Raw genomic sequence first — 24,397 nt, 5'->3', positions numbered from 1 at the left:
AAGGAAAATGCTTTTCGTTGCAAGTCTGTTGTGTTTACACGATCAGTTAAAGCGAGTCATTTAATTCATAAAATGGCCCAAATGCACTTGGGATATAAATGGGCTGAAAACTCCTCCCATCTCTCCGGAGAAAGCACACACACACAAACACACACACACGAAAGAACTCGACCCAAACGGAAACGCGCAGAGGTCAATGAAACGCCGTAGTAGCAGCAGTAGTAGCAACAGTAGCCGCTAGAAACTGCTCACAAAGCTCGTATTTCACAGCCTTGCTCAGCGGAAGGATATTTCACCTTGTTTACCCTGAAACCGGCTCATTGAATGAGTGGAAAGGAGAAAGGCGGCGAGGAGGAGGAGGAGGAGACGTCGAGGAGGGTTGGCAGGCAGATCGCGTGATTGATGCTTCCTTGGCTCAATGGGAAGGCCGCTCGGGTCGGGGCGGGCGTTTCTGCTGGCAGCCAGAGCGCTGCGCCGCGGCGAGGAGCGGGCAGTCAGCTTCTGCGCGGTGTCAATGTAGCGTCGGTATCGCTGCTGCTCTTGCAGCCGCCGCCGCTTTCTGACCCTGAGTAGGAAGGCACGGCTAGAAGAAGAAAGACTGTTAGCCACGTAAGTAGCTATTAATACATGGTGAAGAGACGATGGCTTGCTGAAAGGGATTGGCTCGGCCATCCCTTTCCTCCCCACTCCTTCTACCTCTAGGAATAAAGAACGGCGCCTGCAATATACATTTATTCATATCGAAGTGGCTGCATCGCCCGCCTCCCTCCTTTTCTGCATCTCAGGACTCTGGGGAGGGGGCTAAGAAGATCGTCGGGAGGGTGATTTTTTTTTTTTTCCTGCAGCGCTTTCTCTTTTTTTACCCCCCGTCCTTTGTGGTCTTTTTCTTTTTTTTTTTTTGCTTGAATGTGCACTGCACTCAAATCATCCGGTGAACAACGAAGAAAGACCGGACGTCTCCCGGGCCAATGGAAAGCTAAAGAGCATCGATTTATTCTTGTCCTTGATTGCACTTTTCCGTCTGATCAAAGGAAGCCAACGCACGCAACCAATTCAGCGCTGCAGCTCCCTGGAGCTTCGCGCACTTCGTATCCTGGTAGGAGCGGCGCTTTTAGTTTGGGGAAACGGTTTTTCTTGCACCGCAAAGGAGGTTCAAGTAAAATAAATCCGGATCTGATCGGATAGCGGACTCCCGCACCGTTAGCCGAGCTCCTCGGCAATCCGCTGAAGTTAAATACTCCGCTGCTTATTTTTTTTATTATTATTATTTATTTGTCTTGGGTTGCTTCTCTGAATATAGTCCTTTCCACGAGGGGAAAAAGGATCAGACGCCCTCTACAGTTTAAAGCAGGTTATTAAAAAACCGTATCGAAACAGCAAGAAAGAGAATAAAAAGCCCGTCGCCTGCTGTAGCACGTTCAAATAAAAGATTTCGAAGCGAGCAATTGGGAGAATCGGAGACCGATAAAACGAACCTGGCCCCTCGGAACGCGTTTCCAGATGTTTTGATTGTTAAACCCCGCGGCGTTTCCGGGGAGGCTCCGCTTTGCTCAGTTTTTCTACTTTGCGGGACTTCGCCGCTTTTGAGTACAAAGGTGTGTAGCCGAACGTTAGACTCGAACGCGGCCCAGGTTCGGCGGGGAGAATCGTTCGATCGATCGATCGCCCACCCCACCCCCAACGCCCCCTTCCCAGCGACGAGCGATCTCCTGCTTTTGGGGGCTTCTGGAAACCGGACTGTAGATCCTACAGAAACCTGCCACCCCCGAGCACTCTTTTCCACGACAGCAACAAAGGCAATTCTTGCGGCCGGCCTGAAGCTGAGCGACTGATAAACGCCAAAAGAATTGTGTGCGCGTGTTGAGTGAGTTGTGAGTGTGAAGGGAAGAGAGAAATTGGGGGGGGGGAGGATATTTCTTGGAGGGTTTCTTCTCCATCCCCATGAACATACAAAGGTCAACCCCAATCACGATAGCGCGGTATGGAAGACCTCGGAATAAAACCCAAGATCTAGAGGAGCTCTCGTCTATAAGACAGACTGAATCCAGCCAGAGTTTTAGCCCCAATCTCGGCTCGCCGAGCCCGCCAGAGACTCCGAACTTGTCGCATTGCGTTTCTTGCATTGGGAAATACTTATTGCTGGAGCCTCTGGAAGGAGACCACATTTTCCGGGCCGTGCATCTGCACAGCGAGGAGGAGCTGGTTTGCAAGGTAACTTAACTTTCCTGCCTCCTCTCGCCTTCCTCCGCCGAAGCTCGCATACGCAGCGTGGCCTTTCCCTGTCTGGCAAGTTTATTTTTAGAGGGTACTCAAAGGGGAGCGTGTGCTTGCCGGGGAGGGAACCTCCGAATTAGGCGCTGGGCGAAATTTAATTAAACAAACAAAGCCTTGCATAATTAAACGGCTCTCAGCAACTTTGCAGACAATGGCCACGTTATAACGGTGGCCTAGAGCCAAAGCCGCGGGGGAGGAAGGACTGAAAAGGGGGGGAGTTGGGTTTAAAATCGGAATCCCTGGATATAGCGCTTTCCGATTTTTATTTTTTTTTTACTTGCACGATGCCAATTCTTCCTAGTCTCGGGATACTTCTCCGGGGGAGTAGAAGGGGATATACGGGGGGAATAAACTATATATATATACTGTATATTTGGCCAACTTAACAATTGCATGCTGGTAGCCTAAGGCGGCAAGCCTCCGTATTGTATAAGTACTTATTTGGGAACAAGCTTGGAAGAGCAGCGGATTCCTTTCCAAATTAAAAAAAAAAATCAGAAGGTTTGAGCTGCAGAGCTGATTTTTAATCTGTTGGCCTTTGTTTTTTACACTGATGGGTTGTTTGCAAACACCATCCCCCCACCTTGGAGCAACCGTTCAAAAGCCGTGCAGAATTGCATTTTTTAGACAAACGTGGCTTACTCTTGTTGGGTTACTGGCTCCCCATCCACTGGCCTCTTTAGTTTCATTATGAACTGGGGTGGGGGGGGGAGAGAGGAAACCCCCTCATGCTTGTCTGTGGGGAAACTAGCACCCATTCACCGAGGCCATTCTGTTTCCTTTGTTCCTAAAGTGCTGCGTACAGTATACTCTTCGTGGCTGCTTACAGTTTTCTGTGCCATTCATCAGTTTAACAGATGGGAACATAGAGAAAACGGTCATTTTTGTACCTTTTCCATTTTAGATTTTCTTTTTCAAAATGCACAGTGAAGGTCCTTTGAAAGAATAAATAAGTAAAAGGGTCTTGTAATCCTGGATTTCATCGATGGCTGGAAGCAAACAAGAAGCCCATTAACATCCTAAAATAATTAAAGTAGCTTTGCACAGTCCTGCTGACTGGTGGATGATTTTTATTTACGGTAGATTGGTCTGTGGTGGGAAAATTAAATTGCACTCTCTGGTTGCTTGTAAAGACTTGCTTTGCAGGGCAGTATAAATATATTGGTCACTTGTGAATCATGGCTCCTGGATGTTAATGAAAAATTAGTTTTCAGTATTTTATACTGTTTGTATCTCACTGAGGATTTGATCTTGCATGTTGTCTGTTGCAAGGTGCTGGAAAAATGGGCTAATTGTATCTATTATTTAAAATGTATTCATTGGCTTATTAAGAAAGATGGGAGATTAAAACATTAGCATCCTGCAGAAAGAGCAACTGATATCCCCAAATGAAATGTTTACATGTAAACATGCAAAGACCTTGTATACTTCCATTTGAAATGTTTAAGAAATGATTTTTTTGGGGGAAACCCTCTTTCCTTTGATGCCTCTTGCAACCAGGAGGAAATCTGCCTTGTAAGAAATATGTAGATTCCCCCAAGAATGACTACTTTCAACCATGGTCATGATAAATATTTTAAGTTGCATGGTCATAGTAAGTAACCTTGGGGGATCCGTTAAACATGCTTCATAATTAAAAGCTAAATGCCAATGTAGGAGATAGTTGAACTGCAGCACTTGTAAATTTCCAATAATAACTGCATTCAAGTAGTTAGCCCATCCTTGTTCCTTCTAAATACCCTTTCTGTGGCATATGTGGCCCCTTAATTTCATTGGGCACTTCTTTGTGACTGTTTAATGAACTCTGCTTTCCTTCTCAGAACTCAAGGTAGTTAAGAATCAGGCATTCTGATATAAATAATGCAATTCAACTAAGAAAAAGCCTTTGAAAAGTTAGTCTGAAGAGACAGTTTTGCATGGCTGTTAAAGGAAAATGCTGTTTAAAACCTGCACCTTTCTCTGTATTTGAAAATTGATCTGATTTTTCTTGGACACACAGTTTTGAATATAGTCATTCAGCCTTCCCCTCACTAGAGGCTGAGGAAGCCTGTCTGAATAAGGGTGGTTGAAGTCTACTGCCCCAGCCTCACACAGTAAATAGTTGATATTTCATTCTGAGTAGACTTCATACAGTGTTATCAAAATCGACTCGCGCTTCCTCTTTCTCAGATAGCGCACTAGGACAGTGATTAATCTGTCCAAGCAAAAGATTTTCATTTTGTCATCCACTTTTCCAAGATTTAGAGGGGCAATACAGATGTGGTGAAACAGTTCACAGCATGCCAAACTTTGCATTCAGTTCTCAGGAAACATTTTTTGCTAATGTGTGATCAGGCTGGTAAGGATAGAGGCTTTAATTGCATGCATGCTAACCTGGGAGCATGACCCACTGAATTAGGCGGAGTCTTATTTCTGCACACATGCAGCAAGTGTTGTCCCATGTCAGAAGATGACAAAAATAGATTTTGACATACGATAAAAACAAGCTCACCTCCTTAGTCCTTAACTTATAACAAAAACCTACAATTTTTTATTGTAACTTCTGCAATAACAAAAGCAAATTCTGTTTAACCTTATTATATTGGTGTCTGGTGGTGTTCTTAGTAATAATATTAACCTGGCTTTGTAACATTCTGACCTTTATTCTGAAGGGAAACAAGTGCAGGGAATTTACCCATAATACCTACTTGCAATACTTCATTATTTTCAATGAAATGATTGCACTCTTTTGAATCTTCTACATGTCTCAAGCACTGATTCATTCATGATTGGTGGATTTATGTAACTTTTTAGTATTGGGACTCTTGATGCACTTTCATTCATAAGCTCATAAGGGATATGCTTGCTCTTAAAGAGATACTTGCCTAGAAGTGTCAGAAGTCTGGACTCTCCATTCTAAATGCAGTGGAGCCCAGTCCAACTTAAAGGTAGTCTATGTATCCCTAGCATTTTCTCAAGAGTTTCTAGGCACTTCTATTTGTTTTCTTTTAATTGAAGTGCTCTGAAAGCTGAATAAATACTTATATCTCCTATTCCTCCTATTCAGGCCATCATAAGCAAAGAGATTTTGAAACTTACTGCAACCTTTCCTATTCTCTTATGTTTTTCAAATACATACCTTAAGACCTGAGCAACTCCATATCTCCCTACATCTCTTAAAAGCAAAGGAAACACTGTTAGAAAGTCCCTGTCCATCATCTTTTTGAACCCAGTGAGACGGTACATATAAAACTTTTTGCCCATAGTTAATGTAACCACGTTTTACTGAATTAACCCACTTGTTAAAAGTTTGCACACAAAATAGTGAACCAGAAACTGGGCCCCTACACCTCGGGCTTACATAAGGTGCTAGATTAAAATGTACTTGTCATGAGTTTCTCACATGATTTCAGTCAAGGAACATGTATGATTGAGTGCTGAACTGTATACAGAGAGTATAATCTTGATTAAATCGTAGTTATAAATCAGTTTGAGTTCACAAACATGCTAACACCAAATCATCCAAATTACAGCTTACTTGGCATTTGTATAGAACACCATAAAACTTAACGGAAGTTGTGGATCAGCCTTCATGTCAGTATGACTGAAGACCATCTGCTGGGAGATTAATGGGCTTCCTTGTACAGTTGGTTGGCCACTGTGAGAAGAGACTGCTGATGAGATGGGCCAGGAGTTCAAATCAGGAGGGTACTGCTTATGTCCCTCTTACCACATTGGGAAAAGGAAGAGAAATATCTTTTCCCCTGTATCTTGGAAAGCACAGCTAGGTCAGTAAGAAGCTTTGGCAGGACCCTTCAGTTTGGTAATAAAAACTCATTGAGACAATATGGATGCAGAAATCCTTTAGCCTTGTGTATCTCTGTCGGTAAGTGGAGCCAATATACTTATTACCGATCTGTAGCTCTGAATGGTTTTGCTCACAGTCTGAAAGGAAAAATAACCCCCCTGTTTCTTTCCATCGGGGAAGAAAAGTGGACTCTTTCATGCAGGAGTCCACTGAGTATTGGCAGAGCTGTGCTGGCAGGCCTTATGTAGCTGATGACACAGGTCTTTCCAGTAAAAATAGGAAGCACGGCTCATTTTGCAAAAGCTGTTCTAGAATTCCATTCAAATTATGGGAGGAAAGCATAAGACTTAACAGCCTAGTAAACTTCCTTTCAGTGTAGAGCACCAGCCATCGTATCTCAAAAAGAAAATTAAATCAGATGCTGGGCCACCAGGGCTTTTTAATTCTCCCGCTCCCTCACCTAGAGAGCTTTAAAAAAATCTGCCCCCTTTTTGTTTTCATTGGGAGAAAATACATCTTTCCCTCCCCCAGCTGATACCTTTTATATTTTAACCAGCTAGCTTTGGGAGCTGGAGGGGAGGAGAAGACAGAGTTTCATTATGGAAAATGCCTGCCCAGGGCATTAAGGATTTAAGAAAAAATGTCTCATACAGTTAACTCCTTCTTTGTCAGCCTTGTCACCCTGCAGATGTATTGGGATTACAGCTTCCAGAATTCCCCATATCTATGCTGGCTGGGATATTTCAGGGTTTATTGTCTCAACCCACCTGGGCAATGGCTGATTTACTAAAGCTATTTCTTAGTCGTGGGTTGACCAGTACTAATGTTGAGGGGTGGGGGAGCGATTGGTCTTTCTTTTGGTAACCCTTTCTTTTACTGCAAACTCAAATTTTAGGTGTTCGACGTTGGCTGCTACCAAGATTTACTGGCGCCATGTTTTTGCATGCCTCCTCATGACAACATCAACCAAATTACCGAAGTCATTCTTGGAGAGACGAAAGCTTACGTGTTCTTTGAGCGGAGCTATGGGGACATGCATTCCTTTGTTCGTACCTGCAAGAAGCTGAAGGAGGAAGAGGCAGCCAAGCTGTTCTATCAGATAGCCTCCGCCGTAGCACACTGTCATGATGGCGGGCTGGTCCTGAGGGATCTCAAGCTGCGGAAATTCATTTTCAAGGATGAAGAAAGGTGAGGAAATAACATCTCTTCCCCTGCTGCTTCCTCTCCCCGCTCCCCAAATGCTGTGGTTTGCCATTTCAGATGACTTCTTTTCTGGCTACTGTTCCTGATAACATCCTCAGTTAAACTTGGACTTTGGTAGAAAAAGAAGATTTTAGTGGAGGTTAAGAGAAGCCGGTAGCTCATCTTCTGCTTTCTAAAGAAGTATGGGTTGAGGAGAAGTCACCACTTAGCTTGTGGCCTCCCAGGAGTTTATTTAGCTATAAGATTGATGCCCTTCCAGTTGCTAAAGACAGCTTACATGGTTTGAGAGGAAATTATTATCCCAAGGTTACTCCATGAGTTTCCATGCTGGGGGGGAGGGTGATGCTCAACTTAGGTCTCTCCTCTATCAGACCCGTAGCTGAACTACAACTCCCAACAGGATGATTAGGGCTGTCGGGGTATGTAGTTCAGGAATCTTTGGAGAACCATAGGTGCCCATCCATATAAAACCTATCCATATCCCACGTTGACTTACGTACAAAAAATACATATGAAATTTTCCCATGGGATGAACTTTTGGATAGTAGTTTCATAACAAATTGTTTTTTTAGATAGAACTATTAATACTACTGTTAGGCAATGAGTTGTTTTAGCTGCGTTCTTGACCTTTCCTCTTTCAGTGGTTCACTGGGAAGAGCATTTCATATGAGTTGTATTTTTGAGCCCATCCTGTTGTGACAGCCAAATTCTAGAAGCACAAATTTCTTTTCTTTCCACCCCAAAAAACTATTTTATGCACCTAGTCTTAAACTCTAGAGTTATAGCTACAATTTTTAGCTGTTATCTGTACATTTTCATTATTTCCAAAGTGGTGGCAATGTCTCTTGCGCTGAAAACCGAGTGTGGGTTATTTTAAAAGACTAACAGTTGGATCATGTCCAAACTTTTCAGAGGCTGCAGTTTGATTCATTAGATTCACAAAACACCAATTGGGAAAATTGTGAAGGTGCCAAACCACTGTTATTGTTTCTCAGGGCTTTTTTTAAAAAACGTTGCCTAATCAAAATGCCAGCATGTTACTTTAAGTGCTTTTCTGAAAGAAATAATAAAATAGATGAGATATTTTTACAACAATATTTGACTTGTATTTCAATTTTGGTGTGGTATCTTGCCTCATGATCCTTAAAGATCTATAGAAAGTTCATCTCCTGTTCCACTCTGCATAGGTTGCAAGAGCCCCTGGCATTGGTTGGTCACCAGCAGGGATATGTAGAGCTTGCCAGTTTGGAAGCAGCACATTCCAGTCTCCCTCTGGACCGTGCTTTAATTTCAGTTGACTTTTTGGCCCATGCTGTTCTGGAGGAATTTGGGGCTTCCATAAGTAAATTCTCTGTTCTGCTTCCATTTTAGAGGATTTGCTTCCAGTTCCCTCAGAACTACTCCCAGAATGGCACATCTGGGGGCAGGAGGTTTAGTGTGGTCTGGAGAAGGAGTGGAATGTCCTAAGGTTCTCTGGGATTAGTGGGTTTTGCACATCCCTAAGCATTAGGCTGCCCTTCATTGTTGGAGGCAATGCCTTTTGAAAAAGAGCATCTGTCATAGTTTTAAAACTCTCACTTAAATGGGATCACGGAGGACACATGATGCTACAAAATGGCTTGCTTATTTTCAGCTTAGGATGTTATGTGAATATTTTGTATCTTGTGGTTTATAACTCATGAATCAGGCTGTTTGGGTCTTATTAATCAAACTTTGGTTACATAGTATAGGATTTGGACTCCCACCCTGGAAAACAGACTTCATATCTAGTGAAAATGCTGGCAAATGCCAATGTTCTCATGATTCTTCTCCCCAGTGGTCAGTGACCTGCATTGTCACTTAAAGACTAAAATTTGGAAAGTTAGAATTGCAAACTGCTTCAGCAAAGCAGTCATGTGGCATCTCAACGACCACTTTGCCCAACGACTCAAATTCTGGGCCCAGTTGTTGATCATATATGGAGGACTACCTGTGTGAGTCTGGTGTATGGGGAGGGCAGAAATGTATGTGATTTTGCTTGGCTTGACTCTGCTTCTCCCTGTGAGAATACATCTTTTATTTTGCACACGCAATCTTTCAATGCGATTTAGACTTTGGATTTAGAACTAGTAGGGAAGGAAGTTGAACTTTGCAGGGTTCCAACTCTGATTCAGAAGATACGTTTTACAATGCACAGGAATACGAATGGAATACCTGGTGTTTGACTCACCAAAGCAGCTTCATTTATTCTTAGGATTGGGTTACTGTAGCACAATCCTGCAGAGCAGCATGATCTTGGAACTGGACACTATTGCTTTAATGAGCCTCATGTGGCTGATGGCCTTTGTAGTCCCACACATTTCAAAACATTTCTTCAGAACTGAATTTGAAGCATTGTACAGAATTAGAATATAGGAGGAGAAATGGTCAAACACGTTGTATAGGTAAAGCAAAAATATATTTATTTGGTGCAGAAATCTGTTAGGGTTGACCCATTTACATGGCACTTATATCAATTCATTTTGATCACAGAACTTCTTTAAAAATCTGGTAATGTTTCATAAGCCTATAGAAATTATTATCTGGGTAGGGCTGATTTGTGCAAGCCTATAAATACTCTGTTAGCGTTAGCTATTCAGCAATACTATAGTGGCAATAGTTCTCCCTTTCAGCTTCATATAGAATGTACGTTCTTAGTAATTACTAAAAGTTGTGGGCGAATGGTTGCTTTTAAGAGTTCCAGATTTCAGCATTGCATTCATTCATTCATTCATTCTGGAAAATCATACATGTTTAAAATCGGTATACAATGGTTGTTTGATTAAGATGTGTAGAATATGGAATGCATTTTTTTTGCCTGCTGAGAAAGAACTTCTAATTCATACTGAGGTCTGGTGTATTATGAATACAGAGGGTAAATAATAAACACACCAGTTCAATCTCTCCTCTTTTCTATTGTGCTCCATGTTTTCTCTCCATGAGGAACATAAACTTACAATTAGGGACCTTTTGCATCCAGGGAGGTTTCTGTGCTCTTTGATACCCAAACTTTCAGATTTCAAAATAAGGTGGTAATTCCTTGTATGAAACCCCCTTCTTGTTCCATAAATTGCACTTCCATTTCCTAGCATTCTTGTATGTTCCTTTCTTCTTCCTGATGATGGTGCCTTGTCCACATGAGTCCTGCTTATTTCGTGTTTAGGAGTAAAGTGCTATATATTTTGAGATGTAGTCTTTGTTCAGAAATTCCATGTAGCTGGCATCTTGCTTTGATGTATTCTTGGTTGTGATATAATGTTCTGGTGCTCAACCTCATCTTGCAGTAGATTAATAGGCAGTCGTTACTACATGAATTATGTTGCTCTATGCTTGGTATTTTACGACCTTGACATATGTGCATAAGAGAGGGGAGTAAGGCCTTGGATCCTGATGAACAAGATCAACTATTATATCTGAATTAGTGTTTAAAAGATGCTGACTTGAAATATTACTTTTTATGTGGCACAATGTGATCTACCCATATTTTTGTATGTATATTTTATATTCTTTCCATTAATAGATTTAGAAGATTTGCTGGCAGTTGATATCTTCTTCTTTTTTTTTACTGAATTGTTGAGTGTGTTACCATTTATGCTAGTGCCCAAATACAAAAGAGTGGTCCCTTCTCACTTTCATTGATTGATTATTTTGATCAATGTTACATAGTCAAGCTATTAGCAGTGCCTGAATTAATTAAGATGATGTTTTGAATTTAAAATAATATGTTCAGCTTTTGTGTTACCACTTTTTTCCTGTTGCAACCATTTTGTCCTGCCAGTAAATTATATTCAGAGAGTACTTTTAAGTCTTCAATTAAATTCAAATGTTAGCTGTCATAATATTTAATGCTTAGAATTCATACTTGTTAATCAGTTTTGCTAGTAACTTTTTAAAAAAGATTCTATTGTTACTTTAGATGCTTTTTGCATTCTAGTGACCATTTTTTAACAGTGAGAAATATCTCTGGATTAGGAAGACAGTAATATTTTCTCATTATGTTAAGTGTTAGGAACAATACAAGATTTTTTATATATGTATGTATGTATGTATGTATGTATGTATGTATGTATGTATCTGTTGAGAAAAGTAGTCGAACACCGGGATAAATATAAAAACAACAGTTTAATAAAGTAACAACTGTTTGATAAACTTAGCTTTCGTCGTCAGAGTGGAATGCCGGAGGTTTGAAAGCCTGCTCATAAGAACGGCAGTTTGTGCACTCTACTCATAGAACGCATCACCGGTCTACCCGCCCCAGTTGACTGTATTGCTTCTAATAGTCTCACATCCGTCTGTATACTTGTAAGCTCAGGGATCACTGCCTCTCTTATTGTCTCTCTCTTTGCCCGCTTTGGACGTATCTGGGTACATGTTGCTATAGGATGGTCCCCCAGGGCCTCCTGTCCTGTGACCACCACCCCTTGTTGTGAGTGTGGCACCCCGCCTTCTATCATTGGCTCCTGTACGAATCAGCCATCAGCCGGATGGCACTCTCCACACGACCGTCCACCGAAAACCAACGCATACAGACAGAATTTTACACTACAGGAGTAATCATCCCATGTCGCATAAAATCGGCTGTATCAGAATGCTGTTTAAGCGTGTGAACACACACTGCAACATGGATAGGGCAAAAGTTGAGGAAGGAATCATCTATACCGTGTTTGCAGGAAAAATGGCTATCCAGTTGATTTCATCAGATGGTACAGCAGACCATACGAGCCTCGCAGAATGCAGCACACAGGCACCGCTATGGCATGGACAACTCTACCATACGTCAATGGGGTGTCAGAGGCGACGGCACGGATATTGGCTCCATATAATATTAGTATTGCCCATAAACCGAATCAAACCTTTCGTGCCAAAATAATGTGCCCCAAGGAACCACTCCCCAATGAAGAAAGATCTTCAGTGATATATAGAGTGAAATATAAGGACTGTCACTGCAATTACATTGGGGAGACGACTAAACGGCTTGGAACTAGGATCCATGAACACGAACTGGCCATTAGATGATATGAGCAACGCTCACAGGTGTGGGTCCATATGGCCAGCAACAATCACATGTTCAACCTTGCCGGGGCGGAGGCCATCGCCCAGGATGTCACCAAGGGTGGCCAGTTACTGAAGGAGGCTTGGCTGTCGGATGAACACTCAATTGATCGCCACATGGAGTTACTGCCTGCTTATCAGGCACTAAGGAAGTGGGAACAACAGCATAACAACTCACAACAAGTGCAACGGGCGCAGCCTATGCAAGACCAGAACCGCTGTCCCATGCAATAGCAAAGAATTACGACCGGCAAAGGGGAGAAATCCCCAGCACGATTCATACAGGAGCCAATGATGGGAGGCGGGGTGCCACACTCACAACAAGGGGGGATGGCCACAGGACAGGAGGCACTGGGGGACCATCCTATAGCAACGTGTACCCAGATACGTCCAAAGCGGGCAAAGAGAGCGACAATAAGAGAGGCGGTGATCTCTGAGCTTACAAGTATACAGACGGATGCGAGACTATTAGAAGCAATATGGTCAACTGGGGCGGGTAGACCGGTGATGCGTTCTATGAGCAGAGTGCACAAACTGCCGTTCTTATGAGCAGGCTTTCAAACCTCCGGCATTCCACTCTGACGACGAAAGCTAAGTTTATCAAACACTTGTTAGTTTATTAAACAGTTGTTTTTATATTTATCCCGGTGTTCGACTACTTTTCTCAACATGAATATACCGGGATTCGCATTTTTAGTATAATTAGAGACTATATATATATACATACAGTTTATCAAGATGGATGCATGATAGATAGATAGATAGATAGATAGATAGATAGATAGATAGATAGATAGATAGATAGATAGATAGATAGATAGATAATATTCCATATGCATATAGAATAGATCCCCAAATCAGATGGATTTCTCATGACTATCTGGTTAAGACACCAGGCTAAAACCGGGAGACCGTAAGTTCTAGTGCCACCTTATTTATTTATTTATTTATTGTTCGAATTTATATCCCGCCCTTCTCCTTGCGGACTCAGGGCGGCATGAAAGCCAGCTGGATGACTTTGGTTCATTTCTTTCTCAGCCCAACTTAGCTGATTTCATAGGATTGTTGTTGTGGGGAAAATAGGAGGAGGAAGGAGGACTATGTAAGTTTGCCATCTTGCGTTATATATAAAGTAATAAAGGTGGGATAAAAATCTAATCAAATAAACATAAGAAAGTCACTTCAATGAATTGGATTCAAGATTTCACTGGAGGGGCTCAAATAAAATATAACCTTACGTGTTCTGAAGATAGCATTAGTTCATTCTAGGCTTTGGCTTTACAAGTTCAGGGAAAGGCAATTATTTCCAAAACATGATCAGTGATGCAAGGTCTAGCATTCCCTACTTTTTGCCAAGTAATAGATTTGTCTTAAGCATTGGATCTTTGTTCTTCATCTGTTACATATGCTGTGACAGTCCGCTGATCTTCAGTTACTAAGCTCTAACAGTGCTTTCAAGAAGAACAAATCCATATGCTATCTTCCTCGAAAACAAACCAAAGAAGCCCAGTTTTCTAGGAATTATTGAGTGATACAATAAGGCTATTTTAAGATAGATCTTAACACTGAGTTTCTCAGCTGGTTTGCGTGAAAACAGTCAGTAGAACAATGTATTAATCTTTGCAATAATATTCAGTCATGGAACACGGTGTGGTCTTATATTAATCATTCTCTGTGCAACCTGATGAACAATACTGGTTTTATTTCCATTTTTGCAACTGAGGAACTGAATCTGACAGTTCCTTGCTGAAGGCCACACAGGAAATTGGCGAAGCAGCCTCTGAGAGCAAATACCCCAGATGTTTCTACCACAAGCAGAAGTAATCCTAGGTACCCTCATCTGGCAATAGCAATAGCATTTAGACTTATAGGTCACTTCACAGTGCTTTACAGCCCTCTCTAAGCAGTTTACAAAGTCAGCATACTGCCCCCAACAATCTGGGTCTTCATTTGACCTCAGAAGGATGGAAGACTGAGTCGACCTTGAGCCGGTGAGAATCGAACTGCTGGCAGTCAGCAGAATTAGCCTGCAATACTGCATTCTAACCACTGTGCCACTACGGCTCATTGATAAGGGCTCACCATTTACTGAAGATAATCTTCCCAATTATTAGATGGCGATTCAGATTTTCCGATGCTCAGCCCACCAGCAATTGCTTTAAAAATGTGTTCAATGAAGAGAGGAGGCTGGGCTGGAGCCATTCCACCCGACAAGACTGATTTTTAAAAATATTTATATTTTATTTCTTTATATATTTTGATACTTTAAAATATTAAATATTTTTTCTTTTTGCTATTCCCACTATGTACACCAAACCCAGCAGGTCCTGCTTTATGTACCTCTCATTGTACGTCTTGTCTCTTAATGGCATTTAACTTCTAAGTCAACTAGTTTAATGTTGTGGTTTACACCATTCTTCTGGCAGCAATTGCCTGTGGCTAGCTAAACTGGAATTGTGGATGAAAAGGCAAAAAAGAGAGCCAGCAAGTGGTGTGCTTGGTGCAGCAGTTGCCCCATAAGCTCTTCTATTTGCACAGATTTTGCTTCTCTCAGATCTTCTGTTTAGCCTAGCAGGGATCAACAGAGTCCTCATGTGGTTTGTGGGTTTGGCTGACTCACTAAAACAGACACCAGGGAAGCCCTTGTTGTGAATTGCACTCTCAGGCATGGGTAGGATGGTAACTTTACGCTGGGAGCACACTTGGAATGTGAACAGGTATGCTCCCGGTATGACTGCTGTGATGGGGCTTGCTTGTTCATTAAAGGCTGGGCTGGCCAACTATGGTGGGTGTGGCCATGCCAAGGAACATATAATTTACTCTAAAAGCCAAACAGGTGAAATGAACCTTCTTTCTCCTAACTCCACAGGTTTACCTTCGATTTTTTTCCCATAGGCAAGGTGGCACTTCCACAAACAAAACAGCCACCCAACATTTCAGCTGGACTTAGTTTTTCCTTGAAGACGTTTCCAAGACGCTTCTTCAGTTCTATATCATAATGCTTCAGAGCTGAAGAAGCTTCTTGGATGAGAAGCGAAATGTCTAATTGCTTTTTGAAAAAGCACATTTGGGACAACTGTGAGCTGGATGACCGAGAATCTCCATAGACAATCAACATTTTTGTCATTTTCCAAGGATGCTTCCGTGAAGCATATGGAATCCATGCTTGCATGCACTTGTTTAGTGTAAATGGCATGACTCTATAGAGACTGATTTGCAGCTTTGTAGCATGCCACTTTCCTATTTATTTATTTTTGTTAAGAAAATCTACTGTAATCAATAGGAAGAAACTTTCTAAAAATTCAATCAGTTGGGGCACAGAGCCAAGCAGTGTAAGTGTAATGTCTTGGTTCATTTTGAACATTAATAACATTTAAGAAGGTAGAGGAATGCATTTGAAACTCATATTAATCAATATGCATCATTTTAGGACACGAGATTGGTTTTATATTGAGGCAGATTAGCAATAATTGTGCAATATTCCTAATTCCGGTTCCCATCATCCTTTTTTCTGGAACGTTTCTGTTTTGTCCCTTTGTTTCTCCACCAGTAGATGTTTGTTTTTTCTCTTTTGCTTGATGTAATATACATGCTGGGTAATATACATACCAGGCTTCCTTGAACCTTTTTGCCTTCCCCCTCCCCCCCCACAAAGACATAGTTATGGATATGAAGATGAATAGACCTTATTAACTCAGAACAGAATGAAAAGCTGCAAGGTCAAATGGAATAGCTCCTTAGCTGTGGAAGGTGAAAGCAGAGGTTACTTTTCATCCCAGAAAACTAATGCTTCTCCTAATGAATTTTGAATTTGCCAGTGTGTGGGAAGGCTGATTTTTGTCCTCCTTGGCAGCACATCTCATTTATCAAATGGTAAAAAGTGGATTAGTTACGTAATTTCATTTGGCTTCAAAGTACATATATACTGCCTTTTCTATTGAACAAGTTCGCTATTAGATTCCAACTTTCTATTAGGAATTATTATGTTTTGTAAGGTCTGCATATGTTTCAGGTTTGTTTTTTTTTAAAAAAAATGGCATTCTGAAATTCTAAATCAGGTAATTAAAATTCTTTGTACAGTATTAAGAAAGTTGCCCGTTTCAGTGGAGTGGGTTTGCCACATACAGTATATATATGTGTATCTTTTTGTTAGGCTAATACAGGGGTAGGCAACCTTGGCTCTTTTATGACTCGTGGACTTCAACTCCCAGAATTCCTGAGCCAGCCATGTTGTTGACTTTACAACAGTTCGTTTAGTGACCGTTCGAAGTTACAACGGCACTGAAAAAAAGTGACTTATGCCCGGTTTTCACTCTTACCATCATGGCAGCATCCCCATGGTCACATGATCAAAATTCAGATCCTTGGCAACTGATTCCTATTTATGACAGTTCCAGTATCCCTGGATCATGGGATCATCTTCTGACCAAGCAAAGTTAGAAAGGGAAGCCAGATTCACTTAACAGCCTTGTTACTAACTTAATAACTGCAGTGATTCACTTAACAACTGTGGCAAGAAAGGCCGTCAAATGGAGCAAAACTCACTTAACAAATGTCTCAGTTAACAGAAACGTTGGACTCAATTGTAGTCGTAAATCAAGGATTACCTGTATATAATGAATAAGGATGTAGAATTTTACGCTCCCAAAAGTGTTTTTATTTGGTGTAGCTCTGCAGGAAGTTTAGGGAACTGTAGCTTCAATTACTTTCTGACAGCTCCTCAGAATCCCTTGATACACAGGGCCTTATCGTCATACTTGATTCATTCCTTCATCGCGGTTCTGAATGCTAGAGGAACTCCTTGATTGCGCTCACCCCAGAAGTTCCCAAAACCATCTAATTATTTAAAGCCAACTTTTTAGTCCCAGATGCTCAGTGTAGGGCCAGCCTGCAGTGAAAATTTTGAAACAAAGATGATAATGACTCACCCAAGAACAAACCATGTAAAAGAGATAGGAAGGACCTGTGGCTTTGCAGTTGTTTTTGACTAGGCCTCAGAGAGCCTAGTCAGGAGTGAGAGCTTCTGAGATCCATTTCTAATGTGGAAGTTGCTTATGTTCCACAGGTAGTCAGTCCTCAGCTTACAACCATTTGTGTAAAGTAACGAGCCTTTGGAAAAAGTGACAATGACCAGTCCTCAAAGTTGCAGCTGTTGTAGATGTTTGGCAACTGACTTGCATTTATGATGGTTGCAGCATCTTGTCAGGTGATTGTGATTTGCAACCTTCCAACAAGCATAGTCAGTGTGGGGGAGCCAGATTCACTTAATGACCACATGTTTCACTTAATGGCCCTGTGATTTGTTTAACAGCCTTGGCAATTTGCTTAACAACTGCAATAAAATGGTCATAAAATTGGGTCTGATCCTGTAATGACTTGCTTAATGACCTCGTCGCTTAATGACTGAAATTCCAGTCCCAATTATGGTCACAAGTTAAGGACTGTCTGCATGTTGAACTTGAGAACTGTCTGGCCTTGAGAACTGTCCTATTGTATGGAAGCACCATCAAGGAACTTACTAAATCTTCTACCAAGAGAATGGTAACTGGGTCTCTAAAGAATACTGCTAAGATATTCCAGGAATGCATATGCTATATTTAGGTTAACTCAAACCACCTTACAGAAAACAACATTTTTCTAACACAAAGGAATGGGTTTATGATTGAGCTATGACTTGAATGGGGACTTTTTAGCTCTCATTCTTGTTCTTGGAAACCATGCTGCCTAATTTCTGAGGTTTTGGTGCTGATTCTGTAAATAAGGCAGAATTCACTTCTGCTCTTTTAAGAACTTATGAAGGATTTTATCATTAATACAATCTGAATCTTTAAAGAGTTATGCTGGAAAAATGGGGGCAGCAGTGAATATGGGGAATTACTTTTCTTCTCACCCTTTTAACTATGCAATTTTATCTCTGTGTTTACAATCCAGGGGTTCAGAAGTCCTGAACTACGCACAACCTCAGCCCTCCCAGGCTGATTGTTCCAGGGCCTTCTAATTTATGGCCGGTCCCATGGAAAGTTATCAACATACATTGAGTCAGCGACCTATCTTCACAGTGATTCATTTTCATAGAAGCTTTCTATTCCTTGTTAAGGTCCTCATATTACATGTAGTCCTTTTACAACAGTTCATTTAGTGACCTTTCGGAGTTACAGTGGCGCCGAAAAAAGTGACTTGCGATCGTTTTTCACACTTAATGACATTATAGCATCCCCGTGGTCACATGATCAAAATTCAGATGCTTAGCAACTGGTTCATACTTGTGACGGTTGCAGTGTCCCCAGGGTCATGTGATCGCCTTTTTATAACCACCTGACAAAGTCAATGGGGAAGCCAGATCCACTTAACAACCGTGTAACTAACTTAACAACTGCAGTGATTCATTTAACCACGGTGGCAAGAAAGGTTGTAAAGTGGGGCAAAATTCACTTAACACATGTCTCACTTAGCAGCAGAAATTTTGGGCTCAACTATGGTCGTAAGTTGAGGATTGCCTATATTTTCCCCATGATCTCTCTCCTCAGTTCAAATTTGTGCTTGTACTAATTGAAGTGGGAGCCTAGGAAATTCTACTATGTCTACTTGAAACAATTGTGTTAAAATATTACTGAGATGTAATAAATCAAAAGTCACACTAACATTCTAACTGATGGTGCTATCACATCCTGTTTCTGAGGTAGTACTTTGTTGTTCCCCTTTCACAAAGCAGAGCCTAAGTCAAATATTTTGTCACCCATCAAGTCTTCATCCTTGCAGGTACTTCTATGTAAACAACGTGAAGTCCTTCCCACAGAATTTTCCTGCAAGTCAGAAATTCTTTAAAATCCCCAGATTTTTCTGAGAAGAGACTTAAAAGAACCCATTGTGGGAAATACCTTAAGCTGTGTGCTAATGGCTCATCAGAAATAACTCAGGAGTTCATACTGAAAGTAGCTGAACTGATCATGTTTCCTTCTATTGCTGAAGAGCCATGTCTGAATGCACTCAAGTAATGAATGTGGCATTGATAAGAATAGTATTGTTTTTCATGGGCTTCCCTGCCGGTTTCTATGGGGACAAAGACGCATTTCCCGTTTGAGTGCTATTTGCTGCCCTCTGATTGCACTTTTGTGGTTTCATTCACCAGTAATGGGAAAGCATTCATAGACAGAATCACTTCCCCTTTTTAAATAGCAATGATTCAGGCTTGATTGTTTTCTTAAGCATTATACTAATGCAGGGCTCTATCAGTGATCTGATAAATGCATAATGCTGTCTTTCTAAGCGTCTCCATTTTCTGAATTGAAATGGTACACTGTAATTACGCTGGCCTTGGGAAGAAGCTTTGCGTTATATAGTAAGTTTTATAAGGCAGGTCTTCTCTCCCGTGAAAGCCCATATTTATCAAATTTTAATGCTGTCATTCCCATAGCTAGAGTTGGAACAGGAAGACACGAGCAGTTCCTGGAAGTCCAGTTAGAGAATTTGTGGTGGCAATAACTAGCTACTTGAAGGGTTGTGTCAGCTCAGCTTATACCGTAAGTTTGACAATTACTGGCAGTGGGGGCTGCTATACATTTTAACTGTATTAACTCTTGATGGCATTTGTCTAACCTGGAAGTTTGGCACAGCTTCTCCAGTTCTTTGCACACCATACATCATTTGGAGAAAGGAGTGAGCTTGCATTTCTTGACAAGCCCTTCCTGACAAGGGCTGCAGGGATGGGAGATCTCCTGGGAATTCAGGTGCCTTGGGCCAGACTTGGGAAGTTGAAAACGTCTCCTGAGAAAAGACAATGGCCAAACCCCGCTAAGGAAAAGGCATGGATGCCGTTGCCAGGAATCCAGCTTGATAGGAGGCTGTCTTCATCTTTTCAAGTTAGCAGTGCCCCTTGGCATAAGTAGAGGACATGGGGAGAGACGAGGACCAATCTGTTTACAGTAACTGGCTTTTGGAGAAGAATCTTATTCTTTCCCCCCTTTTTTTTCCTCTTTCTCAAAAGTTGGGTAAATGTCATCTTGTTGCATACCTATTATGAGAAGGTCAAACAAACCAACACTCTGGATTGTCGCCATTAGTTCTGTCTGCATGGTGTACCTTTTAGCAACAATTACCCTCAATTAATGCAAGGCTTGCTTGAGGCAGGTCTCTTTTCTTTTCTGGAAACGTGTTTGTTATTATTTTTAATAATGGATGGAGTGTGTGTGTGTCGGGGGGGGGAGGGAAACTGTATGTGTGTAACACAGATGTTTATCCTTGGTGTATTTGCTTCGGTCTCATCCATTCAGCAGGATGAGAACATGGCTACTGCTCCTTTGCTTGATCCTGCTGGAGATTACAGTAGAACAAGTGGATTAATGCCAGCTGTTGTTCAGTGGTCTAGTTTTAAACAATCTGCTCTCTTCTGAGTGCAGGTCCTTGATTCTTAAATACAGGAGATGATTGCATTGTGTTTTTTTTCCCTGTTTTATTTTGCTGGTCCAAATCCAGTTCAAAGGTAGTAGCTATTCCAGTGTGCATTGTTGAAAGAGGCAGGAATGTAACAAAGGAGCACGTTCTCGTTCATCAACTCCCACAGTATGTTTGGCATCAGATATCTTGGAGGAGAGGGAAAAGCTGAGAAAAGAGGGAGGGAGCGACATTCAGCAGGATTTTATATCAGAGAATAAAATCAGAAGAATGTAGATGCCCGGGAAGTTCTTTTTAAAGGTAACCAAGGATAAAACAACAAGGGAGAGACTGACCTGCACAGCATGTTTCTGCCATTCTTTCCAGGCCTTTTTACCAGTGGGCACCTTAGGAAATATCTGAATTTTGTTCTGGGTAGTTGAACACATTGCCCTTCACTCACTGGGTTTTTTTGCTCCCTTCCTCTATTCCGTGTGTGTGTGTATGTGTACATACATTGTGAAGGGCAGAGCAAGCTGTGTACAGGTAGTCCTCCACTTAAGACCACAACTGAGCCCAGCATTTCTGTGGCTAAGTGAAACATTGGTTAAGTGAGTTTTGCCCCATTTTACGACTTTTCTTGCAACACTGCAAGTTGGTAAATTAAACAGTTGTTAAGTGAAACTGGTTTCCCCATTGACTTTGCTTGTTAGAAGGTCACAAAAGGTGATCACATGTCCCCCTGGACACTGCAACTGTCATAAATATGCCAAGCATCTGAATTTTGATCATGTGACCGTGGGGATGCTCCGATGGTTGTAAGTGTGAGAAAACAGTCATAAGTCACTTTTTTCAGTGAAGTTGTAACTTTGAACAGTCATTAAATGAACTGTTGTACGTAAAATTGGTGTTTTTTGGGGGGGGAAAGTTTTTCTCTGTAGCCCCAAGATGGATGTGGTCTGTTTTCCAACTCACTTTTATTTTTTGTTGATTTTTCCCACCATGCAAAATTTGGTCCTTTCCTGATCAATTCTTTCTGATGGATTGACAGGATTCTAAGCCCCTTTACCTGATTTCTTTCTGACAATCCGTTCAGGAGAAGGGGGGGGGAATAGTGTGCTGTGGTTTCTGGTATTGTTTCATGCAATAATAGGCAATTCATTGTTGGTGACAGTGTTAAAGGTTAATTGGTATTTAATGAAAGGGACATGTATAAGCAATCCAGAAGTTGCCATTGGGAAAATAGATTTATAATACATCTCTACATGTTTAATGGGATGCATGACTTCATTTAAGTCAATGTGTATGCTAAGGGGTTATCCAGCTTCTATACCTTTTAGGGATATTTTATTTTCTCGAGGCTAGTAGGAATGGTTATATTCCCAAAGAACTGATGTTCAAGATTGAAATCAGCTGTAATAAAGTTGGTTTGATTTAGTGTAGTAGTACAGTTTTTGCAGATACTGAGCTCATGCACTTGGATTTTATGAGACCATCATTCTCAGGGACCAAGAGCTGCTTACTGATTTCTCAAGCAGGGGGAAAGCTCTAACTCAGTTATATGCACATGCTTTGCTTACAAAAACTGCCAGATGTTATGCTTGACATCTCAGAGTTAGCTTATGTGCAACCCAGCAGAATGACTGACTGTCACTCTACTACTGACAGTATTAAGTAGGTAGGGTAACCCTGGCCTATATGATTTGACTGAAAAATCTGACTATACCTACTCTGTGTGTGTGTGTGTGTGTACACACACAGAGAGAGAGAGAGAGATATTTAAAATTAAAATGTAAGGTACATTTTTTTATTATTAAAAGTTTTATAAAAATTACAGTATAAACCTCCATACCCACCCCAAAACCCCACCCTCCCCCTCCCCCACTTCCCAGAGCTGAACACAGGGTTACAAATATAATAATCAAAATCTATCTAACATTAACCATCTATTAAAATAACCAAGTCCATAATACGCTTTAACTCCCCTTTAACACAAATTTAAACAAATTAAAGTTAAACACAATAATAAACATATTCATAACCTAAATATTAAACAATACCATACTAATATTAAAAATAATAATATCATATAATTAAAACTAACAAAAATTCCATTAAAATAAACTATTAATAATAACAATATTCTAGAGTTTACTCATAACCCAAATGAAACTTTTAACATTTTTAACCATATGCCGGTGATGGGTCAAATAAATTTGTTTCAGGAAAGGATCCAGTTCATGTGCGCTCATAGTAGGCAGTCAGCTTTCCTTGTGCATTTATCTGAATGGATAATTCAGGGTGGGACTTCGGGCTATGCTAGAGATGGCTTAGAATTGCAGGTTTTCCATCTATTTTTGGAAATAACTGGCCAGAGTTCATAAATAAGATAGCCATATAATTTTTCTAAGTAAATGCCTAACAACAAGGGAAATCAAACATACACCACATTTTGTATGACACACCTTAATGGAGTATTAAATGCACAAAATGATAAGCATGAACAAGATTTATAAACCTGGTCAGATTGCTACTTGATATGCCCTCTGCTTCTAACCCGGATCTGACCCAGAACATCCCCCGATACCCATGCTTTTTCCAGAATGGGGATGTTCTTCAAAGTTATAGCAACTACTCCTTTATGTTCTGGGTAAAACAAGAGGATAGGGAACCTGCTGGGTATCGATATGCATCCTAGCCTGAGTGAATATTCTTGCCTTTTGTTTGTTACCTCGTATGAGTCATTGTCACTGAGTCTATTCTTTGGTTTGTTATTTCTTGCTCTGCAGGTCAAGAGTAAAACTGGAGAGCCTTGAAGATGCTTACATATTGAGAGGAAATGACGACTCCCTTTCTGACAAGCACGGATGTCCAGCCTACGTGAGCCCAGAAATCCTGAACACAAATGGCAGCTACTCCGGCAAAGCAGCGGACGTGTGGAGTCTAGGCGTCATGCTGTACACAATGCTAGTTGGACGCTATCCATTTCATGACATTGAACCGAGTTCTCTCTTCAGTAAAATCCGCCGTGGGCAGTTCAGCATTCCAGAGACTTTGTCCCCCAAGGCGAAATGCCTTATACGTAGCATCCTGCGCCGAGAGCCCTCAGAGAGGCTGACTTCGCAGGAAATTCTGGACCACCCTTGGTTTTCCACAGATTTTAATGTGTGTAATTCAGGATATGGTGCTAAGGAAGTAACAGATCAGCTGGTGCCTGATGTTAACATGGAAGAGGATTCTGATCCATTCTTTAACTAAGTGTCAGGACTGATAAGGGTAATGCATGGTCCAGAAAGGACAACGTGAAGGGAGACCTTTCTGAAAATGCAGAATTATATCTCTGTCTCATCCTGGCTTGATAGCAAAAAAAAGGACCCACTTGGAGGAAGCTTTTGTTTTGTTTTGTTTTTAAGGCTGGAGAGGGAACGTTCAAGAAACCAATGTAGCCTGTGAACGGTTAGACAGGAAGAATTGTTGCTATCAAGTTAGACTGACAGAGGGGAAAAAAAAGGAGAAGGCAGCAGCACGAAGCAGCTTTGCTTCTCATCTTTATGGAGCCAAGGACACCGCACACCCAACGTTTCCGATGCAGCCACCAGTACACCACTCCTGATCCCATTTCATTCAAACACTTAACGATTCCCAGTGGATAGGAACTCTTGCATTTTGGCATCGCACTGTTAGATATTTAAC

The 24,397-nt window shown here is 41.3% G+C and overlaps 1 protein-coding gene across 1 annotated transcript; it reads left to right on the top strand.

Annotated features, from left to right (window-relative positions):
• Nucleotides 1-1,924: 1,924 nt before the first annotated feature.
• Nucleotides 1,925-24,083, top strand: TRIB2 (tribbles pseudokinase 2). The gene is made up of 3 exons (XM_015821632.1): nucleotides 1,925-2,211; nucleotides 6,957-7,249; nucleotides 23,494-24,083. Exons 1-3 carry the CDS (start codon nucleotides 1,942-1,944, stop codon nucleotides 23,960-23,962), a joined length of 1,032 nt encoding a protein of 343 aa, XP_015677118.1. The 5' UTR covers nucleotides 1,925-1,941; the 3' UTR covers nucleotides 23,963-24,083.
• Nucleotides 24,084-24,397: the final 314 nt, after the last annotated feature.

The sequence above is a fragment of the Protobothrops mucrosquamatus genome, unplaced genomic scaffold (assembly GCF_001527695.2).
Source record: "Protobothrops mucrosquamatus isolate PMUCROS unplaced genomic scaffold, P.Mucros_1.0 scaffold1370, whole genome shotgun sequence".
NCBI lineage: Eukaryota > Metazoa > Chordata > Lepidosauria > Squamata > Viperidae > Protobothrops > Protobothrops mucrosquamatus.
The sequence above is the reverse complement of the archived record's forward strand: the minus strand, read 5'-3'. Positions and strand labels throughout refer to the sequence as shown.